The 16914-nt window shown below is 42.6% G+C and overlaps 1 protein-coding gene and 1 long non-coding RNA gene across 3 annotated transcripts; one reads left to right on the forward strand and one right to left on the reverse strand.

Moving 5' to 3' along the window:
* The first annotated feature begins 2640 nt into the window (after positions 1–2640).
* LOC127343613 (uncharacterized) lies at positions 2641–12382 on the forward strand. 2 transcript variants are annotated; one of them, XM_051369767.2, is made up of 17 exons: positions 2641–2800; positions 3406–3552; positions 3768–3811; positions 4441–4478; positions 5088–5178; positions 7710–7815; positions 7897–7967; positions 9264–9333; positions 9931–9993; positions 10452–10523; positions 10617–10718; positions 10820–10894; positions 11028–11150; positions 11288–11404; positions 11599–11655; positions 11925–11986; positions 12112–12382. In XM_051369767.2, the coding sequence occupies exons 1-16, from the start codon at positions 2774–2776 to the stop codon at positions 11982–11984; spliced, it is 1263 nt and encodes a 420-aa protein (XP_051225727.1). In that variant the 5' UTR covers positions 2641–2773; the 3' UTR covers positions 11985–11986; positions 12112–12382. The 2 variants fall into 2 exon arrangements, with proteins under 2 accessions (XP_051225727.1, XP_051225740.1); XM_051369780.2 differs by having other exon boundaries at positions 12128–12382.
* Positions 12383–13210: 828 nt separating this feature from the next.
* On the reverse strand, positions 13211–16009 carry LOC127343627 (uncharacterized). Its single transcript, XR_011751675.1, has 3 exons — positions 15880–16009; positions 15224–15543; positions 13211–14879 (listed from the first exon to the last, which is right to left on the reverse strand). It is a non-coding gene; the product is annotated as an uncharacterized lncRNA (long non-coding RNA).
* Positions 16010–16914: the final 905 nt, after the last annotated feature.

The following is a 16914-nucleotide window of genomic DNA, read 5'->3' on the forward strand; positions in this document are numbered from 1 at the left end:
GGAGACTCAACGGAAGCTAGAAAAGATGCACCAAAATTGGTGAAGATATCGGACGGCCAAAAAAAATAGCTGTTTGCCAATTGAAAAACAGCTAGCTGTTTAGTAGGAAACCTGAAAAATAATCCACGGAGCTAAATGGTGGGGTAACGGTCGTTTGGCCATGTCATCATTGTGGGACCACGACGGCTAATAACCCTATCAGTCGATGATTTGCGTGATTTGTTGTTGGTTGTCGGTACTGAACTGAAAAAAAATATCAAAAATGGTACCGATCGATCTATAATTTTGGAACCCAAATATGGGAGTTCTTCCTTGTAATTTACTCTTTGCTTGGCAACGCACCCAGATATTTTGGCCGCTGACATTTTGTATCATTTTCACTGTTTGTCTTGGTAGAGGCTGGCACCATCTTCGCGCCTTTGATCTACGAGTGCTGGTGTGCGTGTGCGCCATGTCAGCCCGATCAGCGACTGTGCCAGCGCAAAGCCAGGAATGTGGGCCGCTCTCGTTCTCATGGCCGCATGGGGCTCTCTTGCCTACGGCTAACACGTGAAACTCAACATGTGCCGCGAATGCGCCGCCGTGGCACTTGAAGTTCATGCTACAAGGAGGAATTTATCTCAAGATAAAGTTTGATATATTATGATTCAAATTCAATAAGCCTGGGGGGTTCCCCCCCCCCCCCCCCCCGAGTCACACGTACGGATCCGATCCGATACTAGTTAGAGTGATGTGAAACTCCTCCACCCTAAACCTTATACTCCCTTCTTCCCAATTTAAGATGCATATTAGATTTGATCAAAGTCAAACTTTATAAAGTTAGTCCCACTATACATGGAAACATACTAATGTTTATAATACTAAATGCATATACTATGAAAATATATTTCAGGATGATTTTAATAACATTCATTCAAATAATGTCGTAGATATTACTATAGTTTTCTATATATTTAATCAAAATTTAACTTTGACCAAAACTAATATGCATCCTAATTTGGGAGAGAGGGAGTACTAGGAGTATCATGTTTGGAGTAGTATGGATTTCTTTGACTGGTGTTGGGTTCTTGAGATGCCGTCGGAGATTATGGGGCGGAGCCAACATGGTGGAAGGGTGGGGCCCGCCCCTCCCTAAGATTTGGTCCAACCCATATGTTTTATATAGAAAATAAGGAAAAAATTAAAAAAAAGCCCAGCCCAAATAAGGTCTGCCCCACCCTAGCAAAATGGGCTGAATTCGCCACTAAGATTATCTGGGAATAAAATAGCACGTCTTCATTTCGTTGGTTCAGGACTTCAGGTTGTGTGTAATAACTATTCCTTTGAAGGCATTTCTCCGGTGGAGCTACCATTCGTCAGTCGTCACCCCATCTTCCATTTCATTTAGGTTTATGTTTATGCTAGATTTCAGGTTTATGTACTTATGCTAGATTTCAGATTTCTGCGGTACTCCACGCATAACATGGACAATGAGAGACTTCCTTTTTCTAATGGGAAAGGAAAAAAGGTTTGCAAAATATGATAGACTTTCAGCAACAATAAAACAAGCAGGCCATCGTTTTTCACAGTGAAAAAGTTTCGGAGTTATTTTCAATTTTCAACAAACTTTTCATCCATATATCATCTTAGGATCATGAACCAATAAACCAAATTGCTGTGCGGTCAGAGATTATTTGGCAATGAACCAACACTTCTTCATTTCTTTGACTCTCTAAATTAGGTTTAGCTTGTGCTTTGCATGCCCACGTGAATGCTCAATCAGGACCGAGTAGATAGGCATGCATTGGGCCACAAATGTTGCATGGAGATTAGAAACGACTAGCACAAAGCCACGCATGGTAGAATTAAATCTACACTAGTAGAAAATGGGTCTTTTGTTCGGAGTTGTAAGTAGCATTAGTCTTGGTCGTGATTTGATTCGGGACTATTGCAATAGTTCCGGTTCTAAGAGCATCTCTAATAGAGCCCGTAAATCCTGCCGGAATTGAATTTTTTCGGTGGATTTACGGGTTCGGACCGAACCGCGTAGAACAGAGCCCAAAAACATGGGCCGGGCCCGTAAACGAAGTTCAGGGGCCAAGAAACTCCCCACACGCCCCGTATTAAAAGGGGCCGCGGAGGGGAGTTCGGTTCGTAAACCCTACTCCCCTCCGCCGCTTTCACTCCCGCCGCCGCCGCCTGCCTCTGCTCCGGCGAGCGATTCCTCCACCTCCGACGCCGCTCCATCGCTTCGGCCACCAACCCTCCGTCCGAAACGGGCCGTTTAAGACGCGTGGGTAGGGGAGGTGGCCGAATCGGCGGCGGAAGATCACCTCGGCGTCCGCCGGGTGCACGGGCGGCGGCGGAGCGCGCCAGGCGGTTGCGCTCCGATGGCGCATGGAAGTGGCCGGAACTAATGGCGTGACGTGGCTCGCTGTGAGAGCAGCAAAATGGGGTCATCTATTAAGAAAGAGAATTATCCGGTGACGTAGCTCGCTGTGAGAGCAGCAAAATGGGGTCATCTATTAAGAAAGAGAAGATAATGGAAAAGAAAATGAAAATAGAAATGGAAATGGAAAAGATGGAGCGTGAACACAAGGCCGTTAGTTTTGAACCGACGGCTGATATTTTTCGCGCGAGCGCGAACGGCAAACTCCCACGTGGACGGCTGCGCCGCTCACTCCATAGCAGGATCTTCTCCGCCTCCGTTATCCATTTGCCCCTCCCCTCCCCGCGAAACAGCCGACAAGTCCGCTTCAAGACTCCCTTGGTCTCCGTCGCCTCGAGCGCGGCCATGGGCGCCGCCGGCCTCCCGGCACCGGTACTCCAACCCCTACTCCCCTTTCCTTCTCCCCGCAGCTTCTTCCTCTTCGGGAGTCTCGAAAGCTTTCGGCTTACGAACTGGGCAGAGCGGTAGTTCACTAATTTTCCCACTAGACGACCTTTATAATGGTTTCTTGTGTGGAACGCGGGTTGATTTTAGTTGGATTGGAACTGTAACGAGTATTGAAGACAGCTATACAGTTAGTAGGCTTGGTTTTCGTCCATTTATTTCCGTGTCCTTTCCGCTAATTTTATGTCGCGATGGAGCCATTCCGATGTTAAATTCGTTCACCACAGGTAGCAATGGCTAATACAAGCTTTTATTAATCCCTTGCTGAACCCTTTTGCATTTGTCTCCATTTAGGGGAGAAAGTTCAATTTTTGTTTGGGCAAAGCAGGTTGCTGAAACTCATATAGAATAATAAACTGCTTTGCCCAAACTAAATGAGTCTTATGTTATAAAAAAAAAACTAAATGAGTTTCAGCAATCTGCTTCGCCCAAACTAAATTCTAGCTTGATGATGCTTTTGGTTGCAGAATTTGGCAGTAGTCCACTTCGAGCACAAGCTTATTATTTGTGGTATGCACGTGTCTATGTTGTAGGGATGCTTGCAAAAAGTTGGACAAGGTGCCGTGTTGGACATGTTCGGATTGAGGACGGTCAGCTATAGAACACACAAGACGTTCAAGTTTCAGTGCGTTGCATCCAATGGGCCTCGATTTGGGACTGATCTTTCTAATAAGAAGAAAGTAGGTTCCATCAGTCCTATGTTTTCCTTTCACCTACTTCTGTGCAGGTGCATTGCATTCCATCTTTGGCCACCATCATCATTATTTTAAAATGGAACTGGAGATGCTTTCTAGCCCCATATGCTTTCCTACGTCTTGTTCAATGACTAGAATTGTACACTGGCTTAAAAGGTTTGGTTCCATAATAGTCCACTTTGCATTGTCATTTCCATTAGATCAAAAGCAGGAAGAAGGCAAAGGATGCTGCACTGGATAAAAGGTAAAACATATTCCTCTGGGGCATTGTCGTTTTGAGTTTGGACATTGCAATAGTCTCTGCGGCACAACTTGGGGTACTATTTCTGTCACAATATACTTATAGATCCAACAAAACAATGTATTCTGGAAGTACTTCTCGAGAAAAAACCCATATGATTTTCAAATATCTAGTCTAAATATTTTTATTTTCTTAATGCTGTTAGTAATCAAAATTTTGGAAGTTTGAATTTACCTATAGCGAAACAGGTAGCTTTGGGAAACCAGAGGGAGTAGTTCAGCTCCTAGCATTATTCTTGTCTGAAACATCTGTAAAACTAAACTGTTTTGCTATCTGCAATCATATGAATATCCAGGTAATTCAAGGTCATGAACCCATGATGTATGAAGCTCCCATGCATTATCTTTCCTTTTTGCTCTAGCTTTGTCTTACTTGATGGTTCTTTATGTTTACATTATTGGAAGCTCTAGTCGAAGAAATTTCTGTAATTTTTATTCATATTGTTCTAAAACATTACTTAATATATTCATAATTATCTTTTGCTTAGTTTTTTCATCAGTTCTTTTGTTTATCTATATTTGTTCTTAAAACATTGTTGAACAGTTTCACCAACAAATTTTGTTTTGCTGCAGCAAGGTAGCATCTGGAGACTCAAAGAACCAGGAACAGTGTAAGTGCACGCTATAATTAGATTATTTATAAAAAAATATTTTCGTGTATCATAAGGATGGCAGTTTATGCTACCGGGATTTCTAAATTTTCTTTTTTAGCAAATTACCATTTGTGTTAGTTTTCTCTAACCACACCCTCCCTTCCTATTTTATTACTTGGTGGCCCATAAATTGTTTCCTCATAGCGTTTGATGGCCTTAATGTCATAGATAGACTCACGGAATAGTTATTTCTTAGAATGTAGTACTAGTGTACTGTAAATCTCATATGCTTATACTGCAAGTTGCTAAGGCGTAGTATTTTGTTACTGGGTTAACTTATGTGGAAGTTCCTCGTCATAGAGTTCTTTTGGCGCTACCATTCTTTTGTTAATATTTCGGAACTGGCATTTCCAGCTTTAAACCTTCAAGCTATCTCTCTTGCTTTTAGTATAAGCTGAGTCTTTTCTCAAAAAAAATATAAGCTGGACCATTGTTTTGGGTCGATATATAGGACTTTAAACTTATTTTCTGCATTTAGCTTACGATATCTGTTAGATAAACTGTCACTTACTATTTTTTACTTTCACCATTGACATGTCTCAATATTTGTGAATTCACATTTTATAGGGGCACCAGAATTAGGAACTGGAAGAGAAGAAAAATCTGGTAAAACAGTCATGGATAAGAAATTTCTGGAAAAAATTGAAGCTGTTCGAAGGTACTGAATTATTACTCATGCTACACTGACTGAAATAATAGGTCCATTTGTTTTATGACTATGTTTAAATAGAGGTCTAGTTATGCTACTCATGGAAACCTTGTGAGCAAGTTGTTCTATACATGAAACACGGGGACTCGATATGGTATCGAATCAAAAGATTCATAGTTTTACCCCAGACCAGTTACTCTGGAAGTGGACGGCCAGCGGCAACTACTCTGCCAGCTCCGCTTACCTCGCCACGTTCCAGGGCTCTACCCCCTGCCCGGCGTGGAAACACATTTGGAAAGCTTGGGCGCCACCACGGGTCAAGTTCTTCCACTGGTTAGCGTCCCAAAATCGCTGCTGGACTGCCGACCGGCTGGCGCGTCGAGGCTTGCAACACCACCCCCGCTGCCTATTGTGCGATCAGGAACCCGAAACCATGCGGCACCTACTCATCCACTGCCCCTTCGCCAAGCAAGTTTGGCATGAGGCTTTGGCATGGCTGCGTTTGTCGTGCCGCACGCCACGGGACATGGACGATTCTATCTTCACTTGGCTGGTGGAGGCAAAACAGGTGACGCCCAAACCTCTCCGCAAAGGGCTAGGATCAGCAGCGCTGCTCCTGCCATGGATGATTTGGAAGCACAGAAACGACTGCGTTTTTGAGGGAACACGGCCATCTGTGCATGACCTGCCGTCCAAAGTCAAGGAAGAGGCATCCCTCTGGGCTAGGGCGGGTGCTATGGGGCTTAGAGTAGCGTTGCCGGCGACCTGGGATGTGCACTAAGTAGCTGGGTGTGTACGGTGTATGCTGCCTCCTAGGAGGATTGTAAACAAACTATCTTTTCAATGAAATGAGACGCAAAGGTCCTTTGCGTTTTCTCGGAAAAAAAGATTCATAGTTTGTTTGACCTATGTGTTGAAAAAAATAAAAAAATGTATGTGCTCTGTATTTTCCTGACCACAACAGATTTGGCCAGTGTGTTTCTAGCATGCTGTATTTTTTCCGTGACTGCCCTTTGTACCGTGAGAATCTACAGTATGCCTTTACGTCCATCCTGATTTCTCACTACACATCCATATGATTGCTATCATTATGTATTGCTGGAATTTTGGCTGAAATCACTATCCGGTGTAGCTGTGTCCAAAAATAATGACATATTTTCTGATGATCAAGAAGAGGCGGTAGTAGGAAAATTGTGGAGATCCACACCCGCTTAAATAGAGTGTACTCCAAGTTCGTACTAATCTACAATGTGAAGTTGACAAAGTACTCAGTTCTCCCTGAGTCTTATACTGCAAACCTCTAGTGTCTAGAATTATTGAAATTAGACAAATGTAAGAAATCCTTTATGGGGCGGAGGGAGTAGCAGAACTAAGAATTACCGAAAGGTAAGGATTTTGATCGGCTCAAGCTTAGCTCCAATCTCAGCTTTCCTTTAGATAGAATGATCTTCCTATGAGGCCCGCCTCACTCATGTCTGAATTTGAGTTAAGCTCGTCATATGTCATGGTTGTTTCGCATATTTACTTAGGCTTTACATATATCAAGCAAAGAAAGACCATGCTTCAATCTAATCTTTTAAACTCGTCCTTCTGTCAGTGTAAAATAGTCCTCTCCATTGCTCTAAACAATAGTCCTCTCTTTGTTCTAAGAAAGTCAAGACAACTAACCTTTCTGAAATCAATCTTGTTATGCCACCTCCATATTAAATATTTATTTAGATGCGCTAGTTTGCCAACTTTGTTCTGCTGCCTGTGGTACTTCCTTTATTTTATCTGTTAAAATGACAAGACGTCTTAGAATGCTTCTTGAACGTTTACCGTGGCTATCATGTTAGTGTGTTGCCGGACTCTCTTCGTCTGGAGCCGATACCATGCTCTTTTATTAATAAGGTTCATTTATTTTTTCAGTTCAATAAAACTTTATTTGTTTGGAGTTATATATTACAAATGCGGCATGTTAGAATGAGTACAGGACACATCAGTGTGCAACGACTGCACCTAGCTGATGGTGAATTTACTAATAACGGAAGTACCCAATACAGGTTACCTGTACCTTTCCTCAAGATGATACATGAAAAATTAAAAATACTTCTCTTGTGAATAGCACAAAACATCTACCCCTGTATTAGTGTTTGCCCTTGTTACCTTTAGACTGATTGAAGTTTATAGTTGCCAAATTTCAGAATGTGCAATCAATGTCTGTAGCATGTAGCTGACTTTGGTGAGCCCAGACAGCAAATTAGGAAGATATCCAGTGAATCTAATTGCTGTATAGACTCCGTGAATGTTTCCAAGCCGCATTACCTCGTAAACTTTGGCTACAAACTTCCACTTTTATTCTCTCATGCATGTATGTATAAGATGTTGCCATGTTGTTAATAGTTAAAGTGTACATAATGCTGGTAAACTCTTGATGAGATATCCACCCAATGCACTAAAAATTGATCATTTGGCATATTGAAATAAATGGTTTATTTTACTTTAATGTTTTTATTCATGCTCTCAACTAGGGGGGCTCTTTCTTATTATCTTTTTTACAGGGCTGCACTTGATAAAAAGAAAGTTGAGGAGAAGAAAACTTATCAAGCTATTGATTATGATGCTCCAATTGAATCAGATAAGAGTACAATTGGCTTTGGTACAAGGGTTGGTATTTCTATACATCGTTATCGTGTTCTCACTATTTGGTAGATTCCTTAACATATATAGCATAATTTTTTGTGGCAGGTTGGAATTGGAATAGCTGTTGTGGTCTTTGGACTAGTTTTCACTCTTGGGGATTTTCTTCCTTATGGAAGGTGACTTTACATCTAGTGCGCTAACAGACCACTAATAGTTCACTCTGCTTTTTTAGTCATTTGAACTAGAGTCCACACGTGACATGCCTTTTACTATTCCTATTCATACTGCACTTATTTCTAAAATTCCTTATGCGTATAAAATAGACAAGCAGTTAATTTCACAAAACTAAGGTATTCTGTACAAACTATCACAAAACTCCACTCAACCATCATTGACAATTTGATGTTCTTTCATACTGGGCATTCCGAGTTTTATCAGAATCTTAAATGTTATATGTACAAATTAGAGTCACTTTAGGAGAACCTTTCTCGCATTCCGAGTTTTATCAGCGGCACTGCGTGTGGCTGATAGCTCCAGCATGACGCTTTCTTTTGTAGTAATTTGCTGTGTGCATCCTCAATGGCTGGAGTAACTCCTGACATTGTGTTGTTGCAGAGGCCGGATGTACTTAATTTTAACTTGATATTAATATATTGCCCATTATAAAAAAATATACGAATTGGAGGGTTTTTCTAAGCCTCCATAAGTCTCCTAGGAAACACTCCCTCAATAATTTCAGGGTGAGGATCAGAGGAGAGATTAAGCTGTCCTGCTGACATACGACAGGGTTTAACCGGCCGATAATTTACAGGACATATCTAAGTATAGCCTCCTACTATGTTAATAAAAATGAATATATCCTAATACAGGATAAGTGTGACCTAGATCAAGTATTACCATGTAGGAGTTGATTTCAGATGCAATAATGATTTCAGTTAAGATTTTCATACATCAGATCAAAGTCTGAAGCCTTATGCATGTCCAACTAGGTCATCACAGATATCTAAGTTTTGGATAATTCTGAGTCATATTTGGAAATAAAACTAATTGATCATACATGCATCACCAAGAAAACTGAGCAACTAATTCAGTTTTGTAGGGATTACTCAAGGCTACTGTGTCATTTTTGTTATCTATGTGACCACTTCCTTCTGCAATTGCGGTATTCACAAAATAGAGAACAAGCTCACCCGCAGAAAATGTTGTGATATGTCATATATGTGTTACTTTCTGTGTTTGGAAATGTAGTGATGAATTTATTGGAAATGCAATTGTACCTTATATTATTTTTCTCTTACATGTGATGTTGGTAACTAAATTGATTAATGCTTTGTAACTAAATTATAGGTCACAGGAAAATTATAATGATTCTGTTTTGCGATTGAAAGTTGACTTTATGTTACATTATGTACATGATTATTTTTCTTATACTTGCTGCGGTTATTGGTTAACTCTACACTTCCCTTTTACAGTGATAGTCCTAGCAAGGAAAGCACGGTGGTCAACAAACAACTTTCTGCAGAGGAAAAAACAAATTTTAAGGTGCCATTATTTTTCCCACAGAAGTATTGCAGGTTTTAAAATAAATTAACTACTTGAATTACAATGAATGAAACAAGGTGCATGTGACATTGATCAAAGATTGTTTATTAATTATTTTCTTTAAGGGAAAAATAAATATAAACCCATGCCTATATTTATCCCTTGACAAGATTGTAACCTTGTGTACTTTATTCGTCTGTCCTGCTTAGAAAGACTCAAGAAGTAATAGAAAAATCTTGACAGTACTGTAGCACTTGTGCACTCATGAAAACTATAGTATATTCTTTCACAAGAAGGTTATGATCACTTGTAAATATGTTTCCCCAGTTGGGGAATAATGGAAGCTGTGTTACCTGTATTGCATAGTGGTCACAACCACTATCTAAGTATTCAGAACTACAGGAATAAAACGGCATGCTTAGTCACACTGTTGTTGCTGAATGTGGTTGCTCACGAGTTGTTTTCTACCTCTGACCATATGTTTGATTTCCAAGGGAAAGGGCAACAAATGTCTAATATATATTTGTTCTGAACAAGAGTTTGCTTTATATTTGGTACTTTGGTATCGTATTAATATATTGTAATTGTTTGGATTAGAGAGCGCTTGAAGGGTTCGAAGAAACATTGACGAAGTCACCTAATGATCCTACTGCTCTTGAGGTGAATTGCTATTTCTTTCTTTTTCTTTTGTTTGAGTTACATTCTTAAATATGGTCTCCTAGGACTTTCTCCTCTTAATATGTTCTTTGTGTTGACATATTGGTATTTACCAGTTTATATCTGATGCTGCATATTTGCATAAAAGTCTCATTATGATTGTCCATGAATGTTCCATACTTAGGTAGTGAAAGTTATATTGGCCACTGGCAGTTACCAGCCTTACCACTGTCTCCTGGCCAGCCATATATCCGGGTCAGTTGTCCTGAATGGCCAACGTTTGAAAAGTGGAATATGGTTTTACTGTTTTCTTTTCCTTGTTGACATTTAATGTCATAAAGAAAGTTTTCAGAATAATAAAGTGCATATTATAAATAATTGAAATTTCTGGATAATTTTATTTTGAGAACTGCCATTCTAGTTCCACGATGTACCTATTTACTTCTGACATGGCCCCACAGGGTGCAGCAGTATCATTGGTTGAACTTGGTGAATATGAGAAGGCATCCAGTCTACTTGAGAAACTAGTTAAGGTATGCTATTTGGTGCACCTTGTATTTATCTGGCATTCCTATCGATCTTGTGAACTTATTATCTGGTAGAAACACACATTTTACTTGATGTAGGTTATCCCTGACAAAGCAGAAGCCTATCGTTTGTTAGGTGAAGTAAAGTTTGAGCTCAAGGATTACGAGGGGAGTTCTTCATCATATAGGAACTCTTTATCTGTAAGGAAATTTGATAGCACATCTGTATTATGCAAAATATATGTTCTAGTTAACTGTTTACCATAATGCAAGTTTTCTAAAGCTAACACATTGTTCAACAGGCATCTGACGGCATTGATTTTGAAGTTCTTCGTGGTCTGACAAATTCATTAATTGCTGCTAAGAAGCCGGATCAGGTCTTTAAACAAAATTACGATGATGATACCTTACATAGTACTTATTTGAAGTTTAACACTAGTTTTGACTGCATCATACAAATAAAAACGCATGACATATTATTTGAATTTAATCGATCATAATATGTGATAGGCAGTTGAAGTAATTCTCTCTTGCCGCCGGAAGTTGAATGAAAAGAGTCAAATACCAAGTGCTGACCTTAAGGCTGCAAATGACAAAGGTGCTCAGAAGTCTCAAGATATTGATCCTATCCAAGTAAGTATTTTGTTTCTTTCCTCAAAACAAATTATGTTGTTTCTTCCCTGACGGCATTCACATTTGGGTTACTTAGTTTTCATATGAGAGAGAGTCAGCTCCAATAGTTTGTAATTTGCATATGCTATCACGTACAGATTGATCTTCTTCTAGGGAAGGCCTATTCTGACTGGGGCCATATCAGTGATGCTGTTACAGTTTATGATAAGCTAATCACGGAACATCCTGAAGACTTCCGCGGTTATTTGGCGAAGGTATTCATAAAATGCTTTAAGTTTTGCTGTAGCTAGGATTTTCAAAATTTCAGTGACGCTTGCTAGGACAACATCTAGGACATACAATGATTCAGCTAGTGGGTTAGCACTAAATTTTGATGTTGCTCTGATATTAACTAGCTATGTGTTTCTGTTGTGAAGTGATGGTAAATATGTTGAGTCCATTTTCTCAGGGAATCATACTGAAGCAGAATGGCAAGGCAGGCGATGCAGAAAGAATGTTTATTCAGGTACGGTTTTTGTGTGCGACCCAACATACAAATCTGCTTACAGTGGTTGAAAATTTATCAAGTCTTCCAAAGTTGCACCCTAAAGATACCCGGTTTGTGTGCAATTAAACTATGGGCATTAGGGACTTGAACGTTGATATGCTATCTGTACGTAGCAGTAACCAGAAATGAACTTGAGCAACAGAGTTGCGTTCTAACCAAGTAGGGTCATTCAACAGATCCAACGCCTTCTGTCTTCAGAATGTCATATCTCACTTCCTTTCATGCAGGCCAAATTCTTCGCCCCAGAGGCAGCGAAGGCACTTGTTGATATTTATGCACAGAGATAGAGGTACAGAAGAAAAGCTTTCGTTCGAGGCACCAATGCGTTCCTTTTGGGTTGAACGACTTTTTTCCCCTACTACTATGTTAATGTCTAGATTCAGTGCACAATAAATAACGGGATAAAAGTTACAGACATATGGCATATCAGGTTGATTGAAACATAAGCGAGGGCAACAGTCCAAGATAAGGAAGGGAAAAAGCAACAGCAAAAGAGCAGAGTTGGAAGGGAAGGAAGGAGGTATCTTGAGAAGAACTTGGTCTAAACGTTAGGATAGAGTTCAGTTTTGTTTAAGTCCAAGGCTTGCTATTCCCTTTCTGTTTCAAAGGGGGCTGGACTGAAGTTGCATGAAAACTATGAATGAAATTTGCAAGGGGGCGAAAGTTTGCTCGCCTTGCTTCTCAACGCGACTCATGGCTAACCTTGATTTGGTACCGCTCGTGCAGCCCGGACTGAAACAGTGCTTGAGTACGCGGCACACTCTAATGCCATGCCTGTGTTTTGACCGGTTCGTGCGTGTTTCCATTGATGTAACAATTGTCCAACAATTAAGCAATCTCAGTTAGAGCGACAACAATCTGTCTATGTACATCTCCCCATATGGATCATCACCGCTAAGCAGTTCGTCCGCAAGAAAAATGCAAGCAGCGGACACGAAGAGCCCCAGTAAAAGCAAGAGGTACCCGACGAGGAGACCAAGGCAAGGGCTCGTTGTGTGCTCCAAATTGATCATCTGGCACGCGCCTAGGCAGTCAAGGGCCACCGCCACGCAGGCCAGAAGGCCAATCACCGCCCACCTGCTACACTCTTGGGGCTCCGCCCTCGCCACCACCTGCTGCTCCTCCTCGCCGGCCATTGTGCGCCGCCGCCTGGCCTCTGATCGATCTATCTAACCTACTTGAGGTTTCGTCTGCTGCCGGTCTGGTACGAAAGAAAAGAAACAGAAGATCGATGCATGTATTGACCTAGTTGGAGCTAGTATTTGTTTGTTTGGGATCGGTCGGACTATCTGTTTGTTTAATCAGTAATGACTCTCAATTCTGACAATTTAACATAACTCGATCAGTACTGGATCCAACAATCCAAGACCAGGCAATCTAAACTAGCCAATATATCCAACATATATCTCCGATCCATCTGGTCGCAAGCCCAACAATTTCCATCCAAACAAGTTACACATACATCCACATTTTTTTTCTTCGAAAAAGAGTTTATATAAATATCACGGAGAGATATCAATTACATCCAGCCTCTGCAACAACATCATGCTCTAATGGTATAAAGGATGCACACAGCTAAAAATGAGAGAAACATTACAAAAAAAAAGTCCCGCTACATAGATCAAAAACCTGAAACAGCAGCACTCACACCACCAAGACAACACCAGAAGATCAGCTTCTCCATAAGTGATGTCTCCAAGAAGGAAACAGTGCACAAACGTTGTCGTCGTCCGATCATAGATCTTAGATTTTCACCCTGAAAAAAAGCCCTCACTCTCAAAACAATGCATTCAACAAGAATATTGCCAGACACAACCAATTAAGACCAGATTTTGGATTTTCATCCTGAAAGATAGAACTCTGAACTTCTCCTGTGCAGTCGCCTCCACATACAAGTCGGTGTTTGAAGTCACGAAGCACCAAGCCAATTCCACCTCACCACCAAGATTTGACCACCATTGCTCGTCCATCGATCTCAGCTTTCATGACCTTCTCCGCCAGCACCATGGAAAGAAAACGAGTTCCATGGTATTAACAACCAGTAGAGTTTCGAAGCGCTCCCTCTAAAACCAAACGGCCAGATAAAAAACATGGGTGGACATGACCGAAAACACCTAATCCAGCAATCTTCAGGCATTGATCGCACAATGAATTTTGCCGGTAGGGCCTTCCGAAACACGACAATCCAGCCAGCCCGGTGGGAAGAAGCCTCCGACCGATCTTCACTTGGCGCAAGAGGAATCCGAGGACCACCACCATTATTCGCAAGACTAGCAGCCCCCTCACCACCGGTCAACTACCAACCAGATCGGAAGACATGGATAGGGAAGACCAGTGCAGCCCGTCGGCGTGGCAAGGACCAACACCAGGACCACACCTGCCTAGGTCCACTCGGTCGAGATCTTGTCCCAAGACCTAGATCGGATCGAGGCGACCTAGGGCACCACCGTGTGGGCGGGTGCCCGACGGTGCACCATCCCCTCCTCGTCTCCGCTCTGGTGGAGGCGCTCAGACCCCGACCAAGACCAGCCGTGCTGCCCAAGGCCCTTCACCGACGCCCACCAACCCCCATGAGCCACGGTCGAGAAACTTCTTGGGCGCCGACGCCCACCTAAGCGTTTCAGACGGTTAGGCGCCGCCATCACCGCCGCCGGCGGCGGCAACGGCGGCCAAGAGCGGTGCGAGGGAGGGGGACTTAGGGTTGGGTAGGCGGGGGACCTCCGGAGTCGCCCGGGAGGGAGGTGACTCGGGAGGGATGGAGACTCGGGAGGGATCCATCTTCACCAACTGTACTCTGTTACTCCTTATTTAGCAAAGCATAGCATCACTCCGACACACAGATATTAAGCGTAGCTAGAGTTCGAAGGGAAGGTAGGTAGGATAAGGTGATGCATAGCTGTCCTGAGAGCCTACTACTCACTCGGAGTACATCGCAGAGTCGCAGCTTAGCTACCAGTGCAATGGACTTTGGAGTACATTCAGCCTTGCAAATCAACCAAACTTGCCGTGGTGGCCGTAACCATGCCCACCGTGGTAATGTCTGTAACCGGGGTGCCCATGGCCAGTGCTGCCGTAGCCTCCATATCCCGTATGTCCACAGTAGCATCCGTGCCCAACATGAGGGAGCCAATATCCTCCAGGTAGCCATGGTCCCATGTGTCCTCCATGACAGCTCCTGCAGCCTAGAAAAAAAAGGAACGGCTGAGACGACGGTGAGATGATGAGGAACCAACGACATTCATTCGGACTCCTAACAGTCACGAGGCTGAAGTCTGTCTGGTATGAAATCAAATGTTGCAGACACAATTAGGACGGAACCATATATACGGTATATACCTGAACAATACATTATGCTGGTGCAGAGAAAAATGAGTCTGGTCGATGACGATCAAGAGATGAGCAAGAACAAACAATCGACATGCATGAATCGAGACCCATAAAAGTACAAGAATAATTTATGCTAAATATGGCAAATACAACAACTAGGGTGAAACATCATATACTTGAGTAAGGAGGGACACATTACCATGGTACCGCGCTGGGTAGTAGGAAGGGTACCCGTATTGCGGAGGGTATACAATAGGCAGAGGATATGCGTCAGGACAAGGGTAGGGTACCCTAGGTGGCGGGCAACCTAGAGGAGGGTATTCATATCCCTTCGGCGGATGCCCATGTCGACCACCATGCATCATGGTTGGGACCGGCATGTCTTTCTCCCCATGCTTGTCCTTCTCTCCTTCCATCGTTGCGCCACCATGCATCATAGTTGGGAACAGCACCATGTCCTTCTCCTCATGCTTGTCCTTCTTATCTCCTTCCATGGCTGCGCCGTGGAGTTATGTATACCTTCAAGAATTTTACACTGTACATTATAACAACCAGGTGTAGTTATCCCCACCATGAGTATACATGCGGGTCATCGTGGCACGACATGAATCTCGTAGCACTGAAAACTTCAAGATGGTGATGTGTGGAGACAAAGTAAACAATCATGATGCAACAACTGTGTGAGACAGTTCAGAAATTAAAACCAGGTTCGTTGTTCACCAGCCAACCGATCAGTACAGACCAGGACCATATTTTCGATAGATATATAAACCAACCCGCGAAAATCGGGCAAAAGAGCAAAAGTAATTTCGAAACCAAAGCTTTGCAGAGACAAAGATCGGAAGGGATTGATACCAATTCCGGAGGAGCAGCGGCAGGAGGTGGAGGAAGAGCGAATGGGATCCGATTTTGCGAGTTGGGTCTGGTTCAGCGCGCTCTGCCCAATCCAACTTCTTATGCAGAGAAAGAGATTGGAAGGAATCGGATTCCCGCCACCACTCACCCACTCGCATCGCGCGCGATTTGAGTTGATCGAACCAGAGCTAGCAGGTGGGTGCGTCTCGGAGCGCCTCTGCCGTGTGGGGCCTCTTGCCCACCCTGGCGCGCTACGTGTCGTCGTCGGAGAGAGCACGAGCCGAGGAGCCGCTTTCGGCCGGGTGTATGCCCGCGACTTGTTCGACGGATTTTCACTCTCGCTCTCTGCTGCTAGGTGATCCAAGACAGAAATACTCCTGTTGCAGTATGTGGACGTACGTAGAAGCACGACAAGCAAAGGTTTAGCTATGCATTTCGTGACAGTTTTTCCTTTTTTAATGCCGTCTAATTACCTAGATTCCAGAATGCAGTATTATCTGTCATCTTAACTGAACGACATAGTAGCACAAGGTAAACCTCATAAGTACTATAGATAAGTAATCATGTCTTTTGTACTAGCTAATAATGAGACATCCAATATCAGAAAAGTTAATGAATATATGTAGTATTCAAGTTCGGTGGATGCCATGTCGATTATGCCGCGCAGCGCCAGGTGATCTCTTTCGGCCCTTGTTTGCGCCGTGTACATACGAAAAGGAAACAGAAAATCGATGCATGTACGCATGTGGAGCTAGTATTTGTTTATTTGGGATTGGTCCGACCGCGGTATCCCTTTTCAAAACTATTTTTTTTTTAATATGAGCATAACCCCAGCCTTCTGTATCAATTGATGCACATAACTTTTTCACTGCGGTACCGTGTAAGTTTTAATGGTACTGAATCCAAATTCTCATAATTAACCAAATTCGATCAGTACTGGATCCAATCAAAGACCAGGCAATTCAACCATATATCCACCATATCTCTCCGATCGATCTGGTCGTAAGGTCAACAGGTCAATCCAAAGCAAGTTAA

Source organism: Lolium perenne, chromosome 1, assembly GCF_019359855.2.
Source record: "Lolium perenne isolate Kyuss_39 chromosome 1, Kyuss_2.0, whole genome shotgun sequence".
Classification (NCBI taxonomy): domain Eukaryota; kingdom Viridiplantae; phylum Streptophyta; class Magnoliopsida; order Poales; family Poaceae; genus Lolium; species Lolium perenne.

Excerpts from the sequence above, each read along its gene's own strand:
- LOC127343613 (XM_051369767.2), top strand. The coding sequence starts at position 2,774 with ATGGGCGCCGCCGGCCTCCCGGCACCG. Across the intron at positions 7,816-7,896 it reads CAATTGGCTTTGGTACAAGG|GTTGGAATTGGAATAGCTGT; the intron begins GTTGGTATTTCT and ends TTTTTGTGGCAG. Across the intron at positions 9,334-9,930 it reads AGGAAAAAACAAATTTTAAG|AGAGCGCTTGAAGGGTTCGA; the intron begins GTGCCATTATTT and ends TGTTTGGATTAG.